Genomic DNA, 21,211 nt, shown 5'->3' with positions numbered 1-21,211 from the left:
ACAATCACTCATAAGTCTGTCAAGATTCATGAGCACTTCTTAAATACAATTGTGGGAACAGAAGTTCAACTTCCAAGCCATTTTGCTTCATGACAAATAGTGCTGATCTTTAAAGCTTGGAAAAAAAAGAATATTTTTATGACCTCATTGCAGTTCTTTAGTGCTGTGACCCTGATGTTTGTGGAAAGGGCAAAGTATCAAATACTGTACATCTTGCTAACCCTCCCAGTGCTTGTGTTTAGGAGTTATCCATAAATAGCTACTGGTCATACAAAATACTCATGCACCTATGGCTGGGTGCTAGACTGCAAGCAGAAAGCTTCTAATTAGTACTTCTCTCTTGGCATGTATTCCCATGCCATTGGCATGTATTTCTTTTCCATTGAGGCAGGCCATTAAGCAGTCAAATCTGCAGCAGGCACACTGCAAGCAGATGAGGCTGCCGGCCAGGGACACCCAGCCAGCTTCTCCAAAACTCCTACCCCTCTGCTGCATCCAGGGGCAGGGGAAAAGCGGTGCACCAGTAGGGGAAGCCAGCAGGGTTTACACCACTGCATGGGAATAATGTACCTTACTGGTACAATTTAGTTACTGCAGCACCACACAGTGCAGATTACATGGTATGCTCCTGTTCCAACATTAAAAAATACAAGCCTTGCTTGTGTTTGATCAACATTTAACAAAACAGATGATAACTCTGATGAGTTTTGTGTTTTTCACAGTATTGGTTGTAAGCTTTAAAATAAATCTCATGTTGTTTTTAACTTCGAAGTTTAAACATAAAATAATATTTCTAAGTTTATATTGGGTGTATTTCTGTGTGCATACAATTCAGAGTAATAAGTGAAAGACAGAATTATTTGGGCTTTTTTTTTCTTTTTTTTTTTCAGAAAGTATCACACTTTTCCCTGGAACCTTGAAGCAGACAGACTTGCCAACTGCAACGTGCCACAGAAACAGGACTTCAAGCTATTAGTCACTGATAGTCAACAGCTTCAATTTCTAGCTATTGGACGAGCTGCAAGTGTAAGACGAAGCATGTTTCTCTCTTCAACACAGCAGATGTTTAATCATTTAACTAACAAGGCAAGGTTGTTGAATTACCCTGCTAAAACCTTGATTTACATTGTGGCAGGTTGGTGCAGTTATTCAAACAGAGATTAGACTGTCCTTTCTGGGGTTCTAATTAAGCTTGGTGTTAATGAAATGTGATAATATTTAACTGAACAGTTAATGGTAAATATTCATTGAATACTACTTCTGTCTTTGGAAAGATACCAGTGATTGTGGAGATCAAACTGATTCAGCAACTAGATTTACAAACCTCAGCAAACAAGCGTAAGGCTAACCTAAGACAGTAAATTTCATACAGATGCTTTAATAACCAGAATCTTCAGAGCAGACATGTCAGGTGAACAGAGGTCCTCCCAGATGAGTTTGCAATGTCTACCGTTGGGCAGGTCACTGGAATATAGACACATGCAGCAGGAACCCTCATCTTCACAGTGAGGAAACCGATAGTCCTGGCTACGACTGAGACATCCACGTTCATTCTTTCCGCAAGACAGAGCAAGACAAAAAGAGATAAGGATGATAATTTGTAGACTGTAACACTTAAAGACCTGGACACAAGAATAAGAGATCATTACACAAAGTCCCATTTGAACAACAGACAGCCCTTTATCAGAGGCACCTCCAATCCAACTGTAAAACAGGAGGGCACAGCTCAGCACAAATTGGGGAGGGGGCGGGCAAAAGAAAGCAACTAGACGTTCTTTTTACGCCCACTGGGAAATGATCAGCTCTTACAAGAAATTCAGTTGGTGCCAAAAATTGTGGAGAAAGGATCATTTTAAGGCATGACTTCAAAGAGGAAAAAGTGATACTTCTACTGATTTTACAAACAGCTCCTACATATAAGTGCTGCTGCAACTGCTGGAGAACATAGACTATGCGTGCTATCATAGGTAAACTGAAGACAGGAACTGAACATGAACAAAGGGTAAGCTTTCAATGCAGTAACTGGAACAGGAAAAAAAATGCAAGTATTTTTATGGTCATAGGAAAAAAATGTAAATTTGCTCTTGAGAACAAGGATGGAGGGTCACATTTTCTGTTTATAGTTTTATAAATTTAAAAAAATCTATTTGAAAAAGAGCTTATCATCATAAAAAACATTCTTAGTATATTCCTAAAGCAAGTCCTGAAATTTGGTTATGCCTTTGCACTTGGGTACTTCCCAAATTCTGTATTTAGTGGTGTCATCAGCATGGTCTAGTGAATACAAAAGCAGCTTGGGATTCCCAGATACGAATCCTGGCTCTGTTTCTAGGTGATCTGGGCATGTCATTCCAAAGTCCTCCGCTAAGCAAGCCAGCTTCATTATTTTCAGTTTTAGTAGGATGGAAGGATAAATTGTTCCAGTGGACAAAAGTGATAAAGAAAAGGTACATATCATTACTAACTTTAGTAATTTTATATGAAATACCGTGATTCAACTGAATAGCATTTTTCATTGCTGTGTTTTAATTAGCAAAACGGTGAAAAACATACAGGTGAGCATTAACTGCTCCAGATGCAAGACTTTTTCATGCATTATTTCCAGAGCCCTCTTAGTAGTGAACAGCATAAGCAGAAAATGGACGGATAATCAGGGCTGTACTTAAACACGATGGACTATCTAAAGATCAAATTTCTAAATTCTACTGATTCTTGAGAACATGAAGCAGAGTAGAACCTGTCTCTGTGCATCTGAGATCCCTTGGGCTAACCAAGACATCTAAGCTGTAATACTGAAGTTGCTTTTGCTTTCTGTCACACATCACTTCAACATTAAGAAATTTCAGTATAATCTCAAGAAATCACTGCCCTGCAGAGAGCCACGAAATTCTCTCAAAGGGCAATAATATAAACACAGTCACAGGCAAACTCACTACCAGGGTTTTGGTGAAACCTCTGTCAAGAGCAGTCCAGAACTTCATCCAGCTCAAAGTAAAAATTTCATCTTTGCCCCTTACGGCATTTGGCTAATTCAGAAAAGTTGCCCGAGTTGAACACTACATTCAGCTGCTCTAGTTACAGGCCAAAACAAGCTGCATCAGAGAACAGAAGGAATATGTACGTCAAATTCCCATTCTCTTTGTCCTGGTAATTTAGGAAGTCTCAAGCAACAGGGTAAGAGAGCAACAGGAGAGAGGAGTGTGGCATACAGACATCTGCCACGTTCTAAAATATACACAGGACTTTCCCTGCTTCCATTCCTGACAATAAAAACTTTAACATAAAGCCAATTCTTTCATATAAATTCTGAGCAGAGCAAGGGACTAAATTAAGTTTCATCCATGTTCAGAGGCCTGAATACAGCTTCGAAGTTCGCTAAACAATTAAGCCCTTGGAGAAAGAGACCCATACTTCTCTTGGAAATGTCTGTATTAAGCACAAAAAAGATTGAACTTAGGTAATACTTCTTACATGACAGGAGCCCTCTTAGAGTTCAGATCTGAAAAACACAAGACTTTCAGAATCACAGCCTTTTTTAACTAGCATTTCTTTTTAAATAATGTTGGTACTGATATTGATATTCCAGTGGTCAGTTTACCTGACTGTTACAAAGGCAAACCTTGCTGGGGTCCAGTTTCACTTTCCAGACATCACATTTTTTTACGCCTTTGCTGGCTACACTGAAGAATGCCTTTACCCATATGATGAACCAGAATTTGTACATAAACAGAGCAAGCGATACTGAGCCACCCCTCTTTGGTAAATCTAGTAGATAGTGACCTTGGAGTTCAATTTTTCCTAGTCTTTTATTGTCATGACACTACTGAACCCCCTTTCTTCTTCTTAAAATCATGTTTAGTTGTAGGAACATGATTTGTATATGCAAAATACTTCTCTATCCTTACTCAGTACTGCCAAGCATGTGTCCAAGAGCCACACGAGCTCACTAAAACCTCATTTGTGATACACTACATCTTGCACCCACTTCACTAACACTGACAGATCTCTTTGCATCAGACAGCTATCTTCTTTCTTAAATTTCCCTTAGTCCTGTGGAAAACTGGTATTGTTAGCATCTAGGTCATCAATAAAAGTGCTAAACAGTTACTGATAATAACCAGTTTTTATAGGATCCAACAGAAAGGCACATACTCAGTGAGGATGCCCCATTTACAGTCATGTTTCATAGCCTTTCTGCCAGCTTTTAGTCCACTTAAGAAGCATTGCATTGATTTCATTTCAGTCTAGTTACTTCATCAAAAAATCATGCCTCACAGAAGCATATTATATATTACTTCAACATGATGGCATCGATCAAACTGTATTTGTTATCTCTCAAATAAGAGAATAAAGAAAGGAATGAAGAGTCAGGTTGATAAAATCTGTTTTCCAAAAATCACGGGTGACTAGTCTTAAAGAATGACAGGAAGTTTAAATGTAGTCCAGTAGGAGAATTTCTTTTACTTTTTCCAGGTCCAGAGCCAAATTGATAGTCTTGCAATTATCCAGAAGATTCCTTTTTAAAGCATTGGTGACAAATTCCCAAGTTCTCTGTAATTTCTCTGTGTTCCAAAGCATACTGAAAAATTCAAGCTTCATAACCCACAGAACTCTCCAGTGAATTCCTTAAAAACTTCTGGGTATTAGTTGTCAGGTCCAGATGTTTAAATATGCCTAATAGTAACAGTTCACACAGTAGCACAACAGTAGTTCACACAGTAGCACAGCAGCACAGCAAAGGTGGAGGAGGGTGTTACATACTTCATGATCACCATCAGCAGAGGTGCAGCAGCCTGTCCTTCACCGACACGTGAAGAGAAGTAATTCAATGACTACTTCATTCTAATTCTAACTGACATTTTTCACCCAGCAATAGCCCATTCTTTTGTTCAGACTTCTTGTGTTCTTACTATGCTTCTTTAAAATAAAAAAAAGGCAAGAAAAAGATATTTGACCCATAATTCTATTCACCATCGAGATTTTTGTGTGCCTTCATCAATTTCCTGAAGTCCTTAACTTTTATTTTATAAAACCTTCACACCCCTAACTTCCCACTTGGGGATTTCCATAGCAATAATTTTTCTTTGTTGGGTTTTCTTTGTCTTTTTGGTCATCAAGTTTAACATTCTTAGACAGAAAGAAAAAGATTTACAGGGTTTTTTTTTGTCTTGAAACTTGTTTGCAGCACTACGAAATTGGTCATTTTCATAAACCAGTGAGAACAGGGACTTGAATATATTTATTACAGGAAAACAGAATAAAATCATGACCACTTATGCTTAATTAGCTACTCATTAGTCATTTGCATGTCACACAGAGATACACCGTAGGAGAGGAAAAGCTGTGATATTGCTGACTACAGCTACCATGATACTCAATACAGAACTACACCGTCAAGAAAAATCCTTACATGCATCCCCCAGAGTCCTCTTCTCTGCTATTGAAAAATCCACCTGCAAGACACTGCTGACCAAAGACTCATGGCACAGATAGGGGCTTCTTGCTGGCCATGCCACTCAGCTCCTCAAAGAGTGGCAGCATCGACCAGATGGACTCCTGGCTCACGCTGCAGCATTCCCACACAGCGGGTTTCTACAGAACACGCTTTTTAATGGTCTTTCACATACACAGCAGAGCAATTCTGCCTGCAGCCTCCTGTCCAAGGGAAGGTAAGTAGATCCCTGCTAAATCTAGGCATATTTTCTTGGCTCTGGCCAGCTGAGATTCACACTAGATAGTAACTTGAACGGCATTTTCAAGATAAGATCCCAAAACATAAATTGAAGATCAGGACACAAAATTCAATGAATGTCATATGCAGATTAAGTGAGGAAAAGAGATTCTTAACCAGTATGCATAAGATTCTAGAGTGGAAGGGCTATATTTATTAGTGGCAGTTTATTATTTATACTATGTCCCAGGACTATACTTTCTGCCGTGCAAAGATCCAACAAGCCTTTTTGTTTTAGCAAAGAAAAGTCATTTGCTAGATGTCGTGGACTGTGTTTTCCGTTCTTCTGCAACAGCTATTCTCTGAAGGCTTAAACTGATTGTTCTTTAACCATAATGTCGTTAAAGAAATGCCAGGAAGTTTATTTGTGGTTTATTAATACTGCAGAGGCCCCAGAGCAGCAAGATAATGTCCAGACTTCCAAAAAACAGGCTTGCCAACCGTCCCCTTGGCCAGCTTCCAATTAAAGGAAGAACATGACAGCCAAGCTGCAGCTACAATGACTTCAGAAAGTGCTGAAAAAAAGTAGAACTATCCATGCCACAGAGCCCTACTCCAATTTTATACAAACCAAAAGAAACCCCAAAATGCCACTTGCAGTTCATTTGTAACATTACACAAAGTCCAGTCTCGGTCTCTAAGCATATTTCTTCCCCAAATGCTTTTTCAGAGTTCAGGTTAGTGTTCTGAGACCAAAAGACAAAGCCACTAACCCACTGCAGTATACTGCTTCATACTACCATAACGTTTTTTTCTCTGCAAAATATTGATAATTCTGTCATCTGGGTTCCTTTTCTCTTTTTGATAAATACGGCTACTGCCTTCCTAACTTATTAAGGCATTTATCCTCTCCTTTACATTTGAAACACTGGGAAACACCTATCCGATTTACCTAAAAACGTTTCTGAAGCCCTTCACTATAAAGCTATTTTGGCAGAGACCAGGTGGACTCACGTTTGTACATTCTGAGATCTCCTAAGTTTGTTCTCTGGCGCAAGAACACCTGCATTTCCTCCTTCAGGGCTGAGCATCAAACAGTTTCCTCTTCAAGGTTAACACTTGCAGATTTATGCTGATCTCTGGAATGCTACGGGATAAAAAAGGGGTTTTAAAGTGTTAGTTTTCCCACGAAAAGCAGATCAGCTTCTTCTGAAGGCACATTCTATTATTGAGCAGTCACTTTGCTTTCTGTGAAAATGAATGACCATACGATACATCAAAGTGCGCAATTGTATTCCTAAATAGCTAGAGGCTCATGCCACAAAGTTTAGGCACAGATTTCAAAGGCATTGCAAGGCTATCCCTCACCATGGTTTGGAGAGGTACAGAACAAGGCATGGGACCTTTAACAGGACAGATGTGCCCACTTCTGAGCATTCAGGGCCAAGCCTCTCTGGCTGCTCTTGACACCAGGCAATGCCCCCTTGCTGCTTACTCCTCCATATTCCAGAGATGAAAGCAGAGACATTTCAGATGTGATTGCCTTCCCCAGCTGACTCAGCACTTCATAAAGGAAGGAAATTCCTTTAATGTAGAAGTTGCCTACAAAAGGGTGGCTGCACGGTATTTCTGTTGGATGTACACATTTGTCACTATTTGACATTCAGGCAGCCTTTTTTCTTTTTCATAATATATGTAATGTTAGGAATAATGAGTTTACTGTGGCTCCAAGTCCTGTAAACACGAGGTGTTGATTTTTTTAGGGCATTCTAAAATGTGGAACTGCTTAATTAATGTCATATAATTTAAATCTAAGAATTAGGTATCAGTGTTTCACCTGTAATCTTTTTTCTTCAAAGAAATAAAACTGACTCTATCAACTGTGCAATCACAAGCAAAAATCTGGGAGCCTGACAGGCAGAAGACACTCACTTTTCATGGTGCACTATTCCTTACCATCTCGGCATCAGAACATTTCCGTAGAGCTGTCAGAGGGGGACCTGAGGTAAGGATCCCTAAGATTTCTCTTTAAACAGGAGTTTAGATGTCAGGAGACAGTTATTCTTAGGTCTTCCTAATGAGGTCATGACAAATTTTGTTTTCAAACACGGTATTTCTGAGCTGTAGGTCTAATATTCCAAAATTATAACTGTGCAGAATCTGATGTTTTCTGGAGTGCATTATCTTTGTAGTTATTAATCTAAAATATTCACCTACCAGTGTCTGAAGTTAGGCACTTAAAATATATATTCAGTTATGTAAGACTGCAGGATGCCAAGTACCAGAAGATTTGTAGATATTTGCTATCATTTAAAAAAATTGGTTTATTCATTTAGAAGAGTACTTTAATATTTGGGTTTCATCCCTGCCACCTAGCATTTCACAAATCACATTTTAACACATATTTCCAAATATTTTTAAGGTTCATTTAAGGTGGTGTCTGCCTTTCAATATGTATCCAGTCTTCCTGACATCCAAGGTGAAACTATTGTTCAGTAAATTTTGTCATTTAGTTCACTGGAATTGGGATTTCGCATCAAGCTTTCACTTGACAAAACCAGCGATAACATCCTAACAGTCCATCTAGCACTCATAAAGTGGACAACAATCTGGAGAATAAAGATCTGGTTTATTTATTCAGTGGTGGCTGAGGAGACAGCCATAGCAGTCTTTCCATATTCCTCCAATAATGCACAGGGACTTTTTTTTCTAAAGTAGTAGTAAATAGGAGTCCTAACCAATGGAATATTACTTCATAGTGCTAAACGCCAATTCACGTGCTATGTATTGTGTGTTCTCCATTCTACTCTAAGCTGTTACGAAAACATAAACAAGCCCAAGACATTTGTTGCTGTGCTATGTATAGCTCAGCTCAGAGTCCTTTCCTCTTTTTCATTATTTCAACCTGGAACTGGGAAGCTTTTCTTGAAGCAGCATTGTTTCTCCCTTGAAAAAAAATAAAGGCAAGAGAAGACAAAGTATTTAAAAGCCTCGTGTCTTACAGAGTAACAAATATGCTATAATCGGCACATTTGTCATTTCATGTAGAAAGAACCAGATGATGGTGGAATTCAATCAGTGCTAAGAAAGCAGGAATAGGGCTTACAAGAATGCTTACATCTGTCCCTAATTTGCTTGCACATAAACCCACGGTAATCTCCTTTATTGCCAAAGTCATATAAAGAAATTGGGCACCAAGCAGCATAGGTAATCTCGAACTGGAGGCCCTCCAGCCTAATTAGACACAAACGCCCAGAAGGCTGGAGATTGAAATATGGCATGTAGATTTTGAAATGTATGAAAAGAATCATTAGCAGCTGTCCGAGTGTATGTTTAAACCTCTGAAGTTCCTTTTTTTGACTGAGGGAAAGAGTAAGCCATGTCTATGCCTGAAGCTAAGTACAAGGAAAAGCATCCCGCTCCTTCTGCAATGGCTCCAATCTCCCAGCTCCGGCCCCAGCACACTCCTCCTGGGCTTTGCGCAATTCCTGGCCGCTCTCTTTGCAAAGACATCCCCACAGTCAGCGAGCTGATTTAATATCAATAATGCTGGGAAAGCCAAAACATTATAAGTCATTGAAAAGTAAGACAAAGAAACGATTCTGTGGAGAGTTTAAAGAGATATTGGTTCATTATTCATTATTTAGTAGATACATTTCTTAAGGAAGTTAGTCATGGAGTTCTGCCAGAAGCCATAAAAAGTGATAATTTCCCTTATTTCAAACCTGTGAACGTTTTTTAGTTTTCTGGCATCAAACAACTATTGTTGGCTACTTTCTGATTACAAGCTTGTCTCTCTCTGATTACAAGTATGCATCTACTCTGTAGAACAATGCAAAATTATGAGTGAATTAAAGAAACAGACAGAGGAGAAGTCTCTGACAATTTTAAGGCAGAATGGCTGTGGCAGAAAAGGCTACGCGTGACACAGAACTGACCTCCGTGTTGCAGATTTCAGGCACACTCGGGGACTATCTATTTTTGGAAACATAGCAACTACACTTAACTAACCAGAGGGTATGATAAAAATGTTTTTATCAAGTTACCTCCCTCTGAGTTATTTGGGGGAACAATGCAAGGTAACACATTATTTCCTTTTTGAATTGAGTTTTTACATTATCAGGAAATATCACACTGGCCACAGAATTATAAACAACTTCTGGTTTTAATAAAATAAAGGGAGCTTTGTGCCCCTTTTCTTTTTCTGCAAACACAACACAAAGGAAACACAGGGACAAAGCAGAGTCCAGAGCTCTTGCGTGCAATAAAAAAATGTGGATAAAGCCTTCTGTTAATTGACATTCAATGTCAATTTGTATCTTTGTCTGTGATGTTGTGGCCTATTTGCTATTGTTGTATTAGTGCCTGAGGTCACCAATCAGACCCATTTTCTTGAGAAGTTTTATGGGAAGACTATTTGACATTTAACTTCAGCAGCAAGCATTACTGAAGCATTACTGTTACAAAATAAATAGGCAAATTTTAAGTGGGGATAATTTTTTTAAAGAACTTTCCTTAAAGATTTTTTTATGGTTTCAGTTTTTGTAAAGGTTTTTTTTTAAGAATATGTACCAGGACATCCATAGTTCTCTTTTGTCCTTCCCTGTGCTTTAGGTTTGAGATTCAGGGAAAGAAGCAGCGGTAGGAAAGGAGTTACTTGGCCACAACATGGCAAGCCTTACAGTACTGCCCATCTCCGTCTGACCTCACCCAGCAGTGAATATCAGAAATGATGCCTGGCGCTGAGAGGCCGTTTCCTCTCGTGTATCCCAGGATGTGACCGAGGCATCCCCCCTGGTAGGGGACCCACAACCTGCCAAGGGAACAGAGCTTTGGACGGCGGGCATGTCTGTCTACGGGGGCACGTGCAGACAGACATGAGCTCACCGCCCACACAGGAGCCAGCTCCCATCCAGGAGCCACATAGCCTCATTACAGCAATCCTGTGCCCAACCTGATGCGTCTGTGCCCAGCAGAAGAAGTGGAGATTAACCGGCAGGCATCCATACCTACATGCCTGGGACAGCGGACAGAAAGCCTGGCGGGCACTAAGATGGAGCACGGGGACCAGCGCCCTGGTGGGCAGGGTGCTGAGCGCTCCGGTGCTGACAGAGAGGGGAAAAGGCGCCAGTGAGGCCGGTGACCTGCCAGCCTTCACTGAGGATAAATGTAAACAAGAAGGAAATGAAGCGGGAAGCAGACAAGCCTTTGCTGGCTGGTACAGATGGAAGGGGAGACGCCGCCTCGCTGAGCTCAGGCCCACGCAAAAGCAAAGTGGGCTCTGGGGGCGCAGGCAGGCTCGGGCGGTGGCGGGAAGCAGCGGGCGCACACGCCTGCCGCAAAAAGCCGCCCAGGCACGAAGAGGCTGGTGGCGAAGCCCAGCGAGGTGGTGGAGACTGGGAGTGGAGAAGCCCCAGTCAGGCAAAGCGGGGTGGCGGAGGCGGGGGACAGTGGGGGGGAAGTCTGCAAGCCCCGGCCCCGGGGAAACGGGGCCCTGATCCGGGCTGAGGAGCTGCACCCTAACCGCCAGTCCTCGGGCCAGGCCAGGTGAGGCACGCCACGGCCCGGGGTAAGCCCCTGCACCTGATCCCGAGCGCTGTCCCAGGTCCCCTCCATCCCCCCGACCCCGCACCGGCAGGGCCCGCTTACCTTCCCGCTGCGGGCGGGGCCCGCTCCTCGCCCGGCCCCCCAGCTCCCTCCTGCGAGGGAGCGGCGGGACTGGCCCGGGGGCTGCCCCGCGGCGGCGGCCGGCCCCCCGGCCTGACTCTGCCGGGTCGTCCCCGGCCGGTGAGGCGCTCCCGGGGCCCGCCAAAGGCGCGTCGGCGCGCGTAGCGGGGAAACCCCGGCTGCCCCGGCCGCCGCGGCGGGCGCCTACCTGTTGCCAGGGAAACCCAGGTGTCTCCTCAGCCGCGGCCTTCCCCGGCGGGCGGCGGGCGGCAGCACGGGCCGCCCCGTTCCCGCTCCGCTCCCGCGGCCGCGGCGGGAGCCCGGGGGCGGCAGCGGCGGTGGGGACGCGGCGGAGAGGGTGGGTGTGAGGGGTCGGCGGGGGTGGCGGTGCCTGCAGCTCCCGGGGCCGGCGGGGCGGGGGGTGTGTGTGTGTGTGTGTGTGTAGAAATCTAACAAGCAGCTTTTTCTGTGAGGGGTTGGGGGGAATCTTTGGGTAGATTTCTCCCAGTTTGGGGCACAATAAACCCCACTCATTTATTAAGCTGGACACTGTTTCAAAAAGAGTAATTGTGATTCGGGTAGGAATTGCCAGCCCCTGCGGCCCACGCTGCACGGGGAGCTGAGAGAGACCCCTGTGTCCAGCTTTGCTGTCTGGGACCCTGCGAAGCAGGTGGAAAAATCATGAGGAGATTTTACCCGGACAAGTAGATAACACGGCTTCGCTTTCCGTAGGGATTTTCTTTCTTTGGTAATAAAAGGCTTTCAGACGACAGAGAGCGGTGGCATTGCATTGGCTAATTCAGCTGCAGTTCTCCTATCCATAGTGTAAGGGCACACCGGTCTCCAGGAAAGGTCTCAGGAGAAATTACGATGCCACTCAAAAATTGCCTCCATTCCCTTCAGCTACACAACTCTTTTCCTTGGAGTTAACAACTGATCAATTCCAGGAATTTGAGGGAGGCTCTGTATTAAAGTAACCGCACGGCTAGCTGGGCTCGCCAGCACCCACTCAGTGCTGACCCCCTTTGTGCGGGTCCTGGCTGGTTTTGACTAAAGTCTTCTCGTTCGCAGCTTGTTTGCAGCAAAAAGGATGGGTCAGTCTGGATCCTTGTGGGACTGCTTTATTTCCCAAATCTCTTAGTACTCAAGCGGTAAGCTAAAACAGTGTCTTATGATAAAAGTAAAAATTAATTTGACAATTTGTAATCATATATTTGTTACCATGAATTTTCTGTTAAACACTGGAAATTAACTTTTTCTACCCAAGGAGAAGTTTGAAGTTGTTTTGTATATTTCCTGCTTCAAAAAGCAGAAATGAGGCATGAGCGTATATATTTTGAAGGTGTTAGTAAGCAAGAAATGTGTGTGATTTCATTGAATCTAATATATCAAGACCTGCTGACAATAATGACTTACGAACCATCATTCGCACCACTTACAACTAAAGCAGTTGAGAAATGTGAGAGCAGACATTTTTCTCCCTCAGAAAGGCCACCTCTGCTAAACCGAAAGTTTCCACAGAAACACACCAGTTTCCAAGAGAATTTTCATCAGAAAGACCCCTTAGATCTGCCTCCAGCTTCTGCTCAAGAGAGACAAACCAGCGTAGCCCCCGCAAAGGCCACTGGCCCAGCGCTGGGGGTCCAGAAGGAGGCATCACTATTGCGTGTCCTTCTGCCGACAGTACTGGGGAGCACCTGGCAGAGTCTGGACAATAGCGGTTTCTCCCCCACAGACTTTTTAATCCAATAAATAATCAACAGACACTGGGTGGCATTCCCTTATCCCAGCAAAATCACTGCAGGTTTCAGCATGTGTGCTCACTCCTGCATATCACTGGGCTCAAGTCTCTTCTGAAACTCCAACCCAATCCTATCCCAAAACAAAACCCGCTCATGGAGGGGACAACCATCGTTTGCTTAGAGGGGAAGAAATGCAGTAAAATTAGAAGAGATGAGGACAATTTGTCTCCAGATATATCCTCCTGCAGCAGTTGCTATGGTTTTGCACATTCTGAGGTTGTTTTGCCTCATCAGCCTCAAAAACTGTCATAAAACATCAAAGCCATCAGCTGAAGAATAGGGAACTCAATGCACGTGCTGTGTGCTTGCTCCAGGGTTTCTGTGTCAAGATATGCCACAAGTAGTATTTTTCAGACTCTGTTAGATCTTCAGGCTCCCTGCACACTGACCTGCAAGACAAGTTCTTACATTTTTCCCTTGTTTCAGATCACTAAAGGCTCTCTCATGAATGAGAACGATGTATGCTGTGTGTTGCATGTGCGCTGGTAAAGTATCGGTAATTCCTTTTCCCTCGCTTTTTTGCATAGTTACTTCACCTCTCTCATATACAGCGTGAGAGTTGAATCTACGGTTTAATAAGTACCCCTGAAAAAGTGAACACTTTCACTGAGCTTGGGGGCAGCCATCCTCTTCAAGCACTTGGGTTACTGTGCCAAAAAGGAGAGCTTTTTATACTGTTGTGACAATTATTATCTTTCCAGAACATAAGACTGCCTGTCCTCTCTTGCGATTTACTGCTGGCTGTGGTTTCTTCATAGCGTTAAGAAAAATGCAACAGGGCAAAAAAAAAGAGCTCAAAGTTTTCTCTTAGTTCAGTGAAATTGCAATGCGTGCTGTCCGTTTGCAGAAATACCTGACATAGCTTAATTCTGAAGAATACAAAGGACACGAGGAACCTTGGGGATTTTTTAAACTTTTTGATCGTGACTCTTGTAAAGTTCATGAAATTTGAGGTGTTCATGAAATCCCAGAGAAATGGTGCATTTTTAAGGTCTCAGTTTGTCACCTTGCATGAACTCACAGTATAAGGCCAGGATTAAAATGAAGATTAAAAGGGGTATGAAAAGAATTAATGGTAGTTTTTTAAGATGCTAATTTTTTGTGGCTGGCGTTCAGGTGACAGGTGACCTTATAAAATCTACCCAGTGATAAAGATTTGTACCTGCCATTTTGGCTCACATACAACAAAAGCACCAACTCTGAAGTATTTTTGATCAAGGTACCCACAGAACGTCACAAGATTTAGGTATTTTAATCGCTTATCTCATGCACTCTTTCATCTTTCTCCTACAAGAAGGATTCAATTTACTGAGTCACGGCAAAGAAACCATGCAGAATTTTATCAGAAGGGCTATATGCAAAAACTATGTGCTAGTTCACTGGAAACCAATGGCACTGGTCCAGTAACTAACATATGCTATGGTGACGGTAATACCACATGGGAGTGATGGGCTGGGTTGCAGGGTGAAAGGAAATGCTAAGCAAAGTACACGGTAGACAGAGAGAGCTACCTTAGACTTATCTTCACAGTGCTATTTTTAAGTCTTTGGATGAAATTTGAACGGCTTACCTCGATACAGCTCTTCTTGCCGTAGCTTTAGACATCAACACAGCACAAGCACATGGAAAATACTTCCCAGTTACAGCGTGAACAAGCTAAGCAGGAGGGACTCACTGCAAGATTATCATCCAAATCGCCATCTGCCCAAGGGAAGGGACAGCATGTAGTTGCACTATTCCTGGAGCAAAGAAAGGACCAGGTAGTTACCAAGTCTTCCTTGCTCTCTGCAGAAAGTTGTTACAGCCCACCTCAGGAGGTTTGCTCCTGCGCTGGCCTTAGAAGAGACACAGGCAGATTTCTGCTGTGTCTCTGCCTCAAAACTTCTTTATTGCAATCCCACCAATTTCGGGAAGGGAGGACATGACACGCCAACAAAAACAGGACCAAAAATTTGGCAACCTGAAACAACAGGAGAAAGAGAAAGTAAGACAAGGTTATATTTCCCCTTGTACACCTATGACCTTGTCTTAACTTCCATCCTCTGAAGACAGTCACAGGCCAGCCCATGGTATTTTGTATTGCTTACCATGAAAGCAGGTCTTTCAAGTAACAAGGTAGTTAGGATGAATGTCAGGCCTGAACTATGGTAAAAGTAGTCTGAATATCTGTTCTTTACCTAAACAAAGGCTTTAGTAAGAATTATTTGGCCACTTAACAGTGGAACTGGACCATCAGAGAAAAGTAAACTTCTGCAGCCTCTTCTCTCAAATGAATGATCTGTTTACAAAGAACAGTTCACAGAGCAAACCCATAAGATGGCAAAAGGGAAAGATTGTTCAGTTTACTCAGTGCAATCTCTACCATAAGCTCTATCCGAGACCACAGGTGCAAAATAACAGAGCACCTAGTTGAAACGATCCGTAAGGCAATTTGTAAACAGATAAAAAGTTAAATCTGTAATTAAAACTGCTACCATTTGTTAGCTGTTCCCAGGATAGGTGAAGGGGTAAGGAAAGTCAAGAAAAGGTGGCTTTATTCCTCACTTTGCCTCCTTCAGGCTCTGAGCTGCTTTTATTCCAGAAGTGGCCAGATCCTAGAGGCTATCCAGTTTTGTATCATGTTAAGAGACTAGCCTAGCAGGCACGGACAGCTAAATTATTCCAGTGAAGCCCCTTCCTCTCCATCGTGTTCCTCGCACTAGCTTGCTTTCATGGGGACAGAGAGCTGCTCCTGCAGACCCATGTGAGCAGGATTCCACTTCGCCATGCAGCAGAAACTGGGAGGCAGCCAGTTACATCAGCATTGCTCTCATTCCCTCCTGTCAAAGAGGCATGAAGAGCTCATGGGGAAGCTGAACACTGGGTCTGACACTTACAAACTAAGAGCAAGGCTAGCTGCAATGTCTACAAGCATAAAACTTTCATTCACAGTTTCTAAATGTTCTGCTTCACAGAAGTCAGAAGCTCCCAGTAGTCCCTCAGGAGCTTACCTGGGATCAGAAAATAATTTTATCTAGCACAGAAGACAGCTGGATGTTACCATGATCAGGTTCGGCGAGTTCCCAGAGATGGATAGCCCATTGGACAATATTACTGTTATGTTGGGTTTGCTGCTGTGCTATATGGATGTATAATTTAAGATAGTGAGATGAAATTTAGCACACAGCATTCTAGTTATTTTATTCCTAGCTGAACAATTACAGTCAGTCATTTTATGTCTGTATATAGCATTTAATCTATATTGCAATAATTTATGTACCATGGTATACTGCTGCACTGAGCCTCTGCCAGTTTCAGATCAGTCACCTCTGTCAAGTCCCATAGGACACAAGGGCCCGTAGGACCTGTTCGAAATCATTTTCCACCTTTGATGGCCACCTGTGATGTAGTTTCCATCACCAGCCAGATGCCAGGGGAAGAGCAACTGATCTGGAGAAAGGCTGTTGGAAACAGTATTCCTCCCTGTGTCATACCAGCTGCTGAACTTATGCTCTGTTGTTATCTGACTCTGCACTTGCAGTGGCTGCCTGGGCAGCCCCTTATTTTAATTGCAATTATTTTCAATGACACTAAGCTGGGGGAGGGGACTTACAGTTAAAGCAGCAAATTTTATGTTCATAGAAATGATGATCATGTTCAGAGAGCAGATTAACAGGGCTCTCATAATGATGGCAGTGAAGGCAGAAGATAGAGCTTTCATTTCCATAAAGCATCAAGCAAGCCCTTCTTTACTGCCATCACAATCTGCTGCTGGCTCTAACTATTTATATTTATTTTTATGTATTTATTATGAGTCTCTCCCCTGCTGTCAAGAAGACAGGCTTCTGCTCCTTACCTTTCAGGAATGCATTAATCCTGGTGATCAGTTAATGTACAGGGAGTGAACAGAGCAAGGGGAATACAAGCTGCAGCAACCTAGTGCAGTGTAAATCCTGGGAACAAACTGGAGCAAACAGAGGAGCTGGAATCCGGGAACCGTTCTTAATCCTGACGATTACAAGCAATGAGAAAGCACAGAACCCAAAATTACACTCCTAGGTAATAACAGACTTTTTTTTTTCCTCCAAGTGGAAATTTAATTAATGCATGCAAAGTTAGGATTTCAAAGCAACAAAATCCAAGTTGTTGCAGAGTTAATTCTCATTTCTGCTGCTGGCCCCAAAAAGCAGGTGTCGTCATGGGCTGTTGGCTGCCTCCTCTTGTGCATAGGGGACAGTGATCAGAACAGCATGAAAAGCCCGGTGAAGCCACCAAGTGCTGGCATGTGGCAGCCTGCCCAAGAGAAAAGCAGTGGGAGAAATAGTCTCGTGATGGGTGATATCGCTGTAAATAAGCTTTAGATTAGCACAAAGAGAAATTCATCTGTTAAAACCTTACTTTTTTTCCTATTTCCTTGGTTGCCAAATTTCCTGTAACTCCACTGGCTGTATGACTAATCATCCCTGTCAGCATTTTCCCCCCTTGTGATGAACCTAAGTAAAGTTACATTCAGCTCCCTCATTCCAAACCCAAAAGCAGTGAAGTTGAAGACAAAGGGAATCCTAAATTCTGAAATCTCCTATTCCTGGCCAATCTGACTTTTATCTTCTTCTAAGCCCTATGAATGCCTCAGATTTATAACGATTTTTAACAATGTGATAGTTTAATCCTTGCCTTGCTAGTTTGTCATAGGGGCGTCCGTGATCAAATCAGCTGTTTTAGGAAGTGAATGGACCAGATAGACAAATGAGCTCTAGTAACTGCAATTGAAACATCTCCCCCACTCCATACCTCCTCTCCACAGCTTCCATAGCAACCATGTTTGCAAAGGTTCTCAAAAATTCAGTCTTCAGGGAAAAGTAAACCCCTAAAATCACACTAAAAATCTGAAACAAGAAAACCAGTGAATTCCTGCACAAGGCACAACAGGAAACACCACAAAATCTGAACTTCCAAGTCACACATCAATTCCTATTTTACAGCTGATAACCAGTTTTCAGCATCAGTATAGCCTTGTGATGCCTTTAAAAACTAGGAGGGAGGGAGGGATTTTCAGTGCAGCTCCACTGAAAACTGTGTCTAATGATAATTTAAAGTAATTTATAACCCATAAAGCACTCACAGCAAGGCAAGTATCACAACATCTACTGATATTTATGAGTTTGCAGGGCCCAGTTCTATTAATATGAATAATATGTAGATTATGAATGAGATAAAAGAGTCTTTATTGTTCATCTTTCATTAAAAATACTAAGGCAGCTATCTGCAACCTACTGACATCTGGAATTATGGTTTGTGTTATCTGCAGATTTTGCTTCATTTGCACAGAATGGGTCAAATCATAAGTGGTTTACGGTGCTCTTTAACATACAGCTATGGCATAAATAGGCTGAAAAGACAGGTGCTAGGCAAGTCAGCAGTTTACTGATTTGACATTCACTGCATTTGCAAGGTTAACACAACTTCTGTCCTGAACAAAAAGAAATCAGGGGCTTCTGTGTTCCCACTGAACCAGATGAGTGCTGGTGTCTGAAAGGAGAAAGGGTACTGCTGTCTCAGGAGAACCTGCATTGTAGCAGAGAAAAGGCCCAGAGGGTAAATATAGAATTTTCTACCTTCCGAGGCAGTATTTATGCACAATGTATGTATGTAAAAGTACTTCCTGAGCATTGTTTTATTGCTTTTCATTCAAGGAAAAATGTAGTGGTTACAGAAAAGCAAGCTTCAAACTTTTTTTAAAAGTAAATTCTAGTATCAAGCCTAAATTAGTAAATCTGCAAGTGCCCTGTAATGTCCTCCTGAACCTAAATGTGTGTTATAAGAGGTCTTTTATACAGAAGGCAGGATATGATTTAACACAAGCGAGGAACCTGATTTGGAGTAAGGTCCTTCAACCACGCACAGAGGAGATGCATTTAAAACCAGCTCTATCTATACCAGGTAAATAATAAATACATCACCAAAGCATCAGGCAAAGCCAATGGGAAGGCACGCTTCCTGCAATTATCTTCTCTCTTTTTAAAAGTACAGCAGCAACACTTTGACTCTATTTTGCTGGATTGTCATTCCTGGTATTGTACATTGTCCAATTCCTCTGCTGGCATTTTGTTTTGGATCTCTCTAGATCCACACCACAGTGGCAGCAGCATTACCCTCATGATATAGTGCTGCAATCCCTACAACTGTGTATCATTAGTGGGAAATCATTTTAATGCTCTTGTAAACACCATCAGAGAGCCAGGAGACTATTTGTATTTGTTTTACTGTCATAGACTAAACTGCCTTATTCCAGCCCTGTCCATCAAATTAAGTGTTGGACCAGGTTCAAAGTACTCTAAACCTGCCAGCTCCAGGCTGGCTTGAACTTTTAATAGAACCAGGCAACCACTTTCTAGTGCAGACACTGCAAGCTTATCTGTTGCAAATAGGTGTGTTGATAAGGTGCCCTTTCTCCATCATACAGAAGACTGCGATCCCCATGTTGGAGGCACGGCACTTTGCTCCAACGGGTTTGTCACAGGTTTTATACTTCATATTGGCAGAACTTTTCAGGTAGCTCATTTTCCCCACATAGAGAAAATGTGGGTGTATAAAATATTGGATAATCTTCTTATATAAAACATCTTACATTTTTATGTAAAAATACTGAATATATTTAGTCCAAAAACTTCCCCTCTGAGGTAGCTCTTGGTTTTGACACAGGAAGAATGAGAAATCTTGGCAGAGTGTTGAAAGAGAGATTTTCTGACCTAATCGTTAGAAGAGATGGTATGATTTTTAGGAAAAAGTCATCCTTTTCTTTTGGAAAGGCAAAATATTCAATTCATCCCACCACAGCTAGCTGTAAAACATAAAACTGTCAACCAAAACATGGCTGCTGAGAGAGGTATTCAAAGGTCCCTTGTTCCCCCTTCACCTCGGTCTGCCAGCACAGCAAAGTCCTGCATAACTCCGATTCCTCGCCGGAGACCTGCAGAGGAGGCAGCGGGTGCTGGAGAGGAGACAGGGAGCCACCACCCCTTCCTACGCTGGATGGCACCAGTCACACCAGCTCACACGTGAATTCCCTGAGGCTACGCTGCGGGACTGGAGAATGCAGGTCAGTGAGCAGCTGCGGCCAGCTCTCGCCAGCTATGGCCAGCTCTCGCCAAGGGTAGCGAGGCAGAACCGGGCCAAATTTCTCCCACAGCCTTAGCTGGGTGGGAGGAACAGGAGGCAAGCCGGGAGCGCAGCTAGCCAGGGAGGGGGAAACACCGGCCTACAGAGCCACCAGGCTGAAGTTTCTTCTGCGCAGCAGGGTGGCACTGGTGGCCACAGAGCATCCAGCAGGGCATACTGCAGCGGAGGTGTACCCCGACCTACGCTGATAGCTCTGCCTTTAGGCGCTGCTGCTGGAAGCTGAGAAGGAAGCTTCATTTGCCCAGTTAAAGGCCAGGTCTATATTAAAAATATTTGCTGGAAAGAACTGCAGTCACAGGGAAGAGGAAGGCACAGAAGTAATTAACACATTTTCTCAATGCTGAAAAAATGCCTGTGGGCAGTCTCCAGAAGCAACGCCAGTAACAAGAGAAATTCTGAATGGCTGTACACTTGAGCACATTTCTTTTAGCCTTCACTCTTGATCTTTTGTGTTCGCTTTCTGTAAACAGCAAAGTGTTCAAAGCTAAGCTCCACTGCTCATGGAAAGCAAGATGTTAGCTTGCCTCTCAGCTGCTATCAAAATTTGAATTGTATGTTTAATAAATTGGGGTTGCGATGGTTAATTACAAGAGCTAACAAAAGTACCTCCTAGGATTTGCATAGCAATCCTATACAGGAGGAGCTTCAAAGTACAACCATCAAATATTCACAAGTGCTTGTAACCTATTCACTTGCGTCCAGATGCTCTCTCCCGTACCATGCTGTGCAGGAGCTGCCACTAAAATCAGCATGATTCCCCATAGAAAACGTTACTCAACTTGAGTAAAGGTGACAGAATCGAGCCCATGGGGGGGGGGGGGATGAGAAAACCCAGTATTAGTTTGAATAATTAATGTATCTCAGAATATCCTGATCTCCTTATGAAGAGAGAGGCAAAATCTAAATACATTGT

At 42.8% G+C, this 21,211-nt stretch overlaps 1 protein-coding gene across 6 annotated transcripts in view; it reads right to left on the bottom strand.

The window, feature by feature from the left end:
• Window positions 1–11,675, bottom strand: part of LOC148055769 (uncharacterized) — a 126,566-nt gene extending 114,891 nt beyond the window's left edge. For 5 of the 6 annotated variants that reach the window (XR_015704907.1, XR_015704908.1, XR_015704906.1 and 2 more), the window contains exons 1-2: window positions 11,321–11,500; window positions 6,686–6,818 (exon numbers count right to left, since the gene is read on the bottom strand). Coding sequence is in view for 3 of the 6 variants with exons in the window: in XM_087758292.1 (XP_087614418.1) it covers window positions 6,686–6,740 (55 nt within the window). In the remaining 3 variants the exon portion in view is untranslated. Of the gene's footprint in view, window positions 1–6,685; window positions 6,819–11,320; window positions 11,501–11,546 lie in introns of those variants that run through there. The other variant, XM_087758291.1, reaches the window with a different exon arrangement.
• Between the last annotated feature and the right edge of the window lie 9,536 nt (window positions 11,676–21,211).

The sequence above is a fragment of the Nipponia nippon genome, unplaced genomic scaffold, assembly GCF_047370975.1.
Source record: "Nipponia nippon isolate SJK-2023a ecotype South Korea unplaced genomic scaffold, ASM4737097v1 scaffold_2, whole genome shotgun sequence".
NCBI classification, from domain to species: Eukaryota; Metazoa; Chordata; class Aves; order Pelecaniformes; family Threskiornithidae; genus Nipponia; species Nipponia nippon.
Note: the sequence above shows the minus strand (reverse complement) of the source record. Positions and strands in the feature narration are given on the sequence as shown.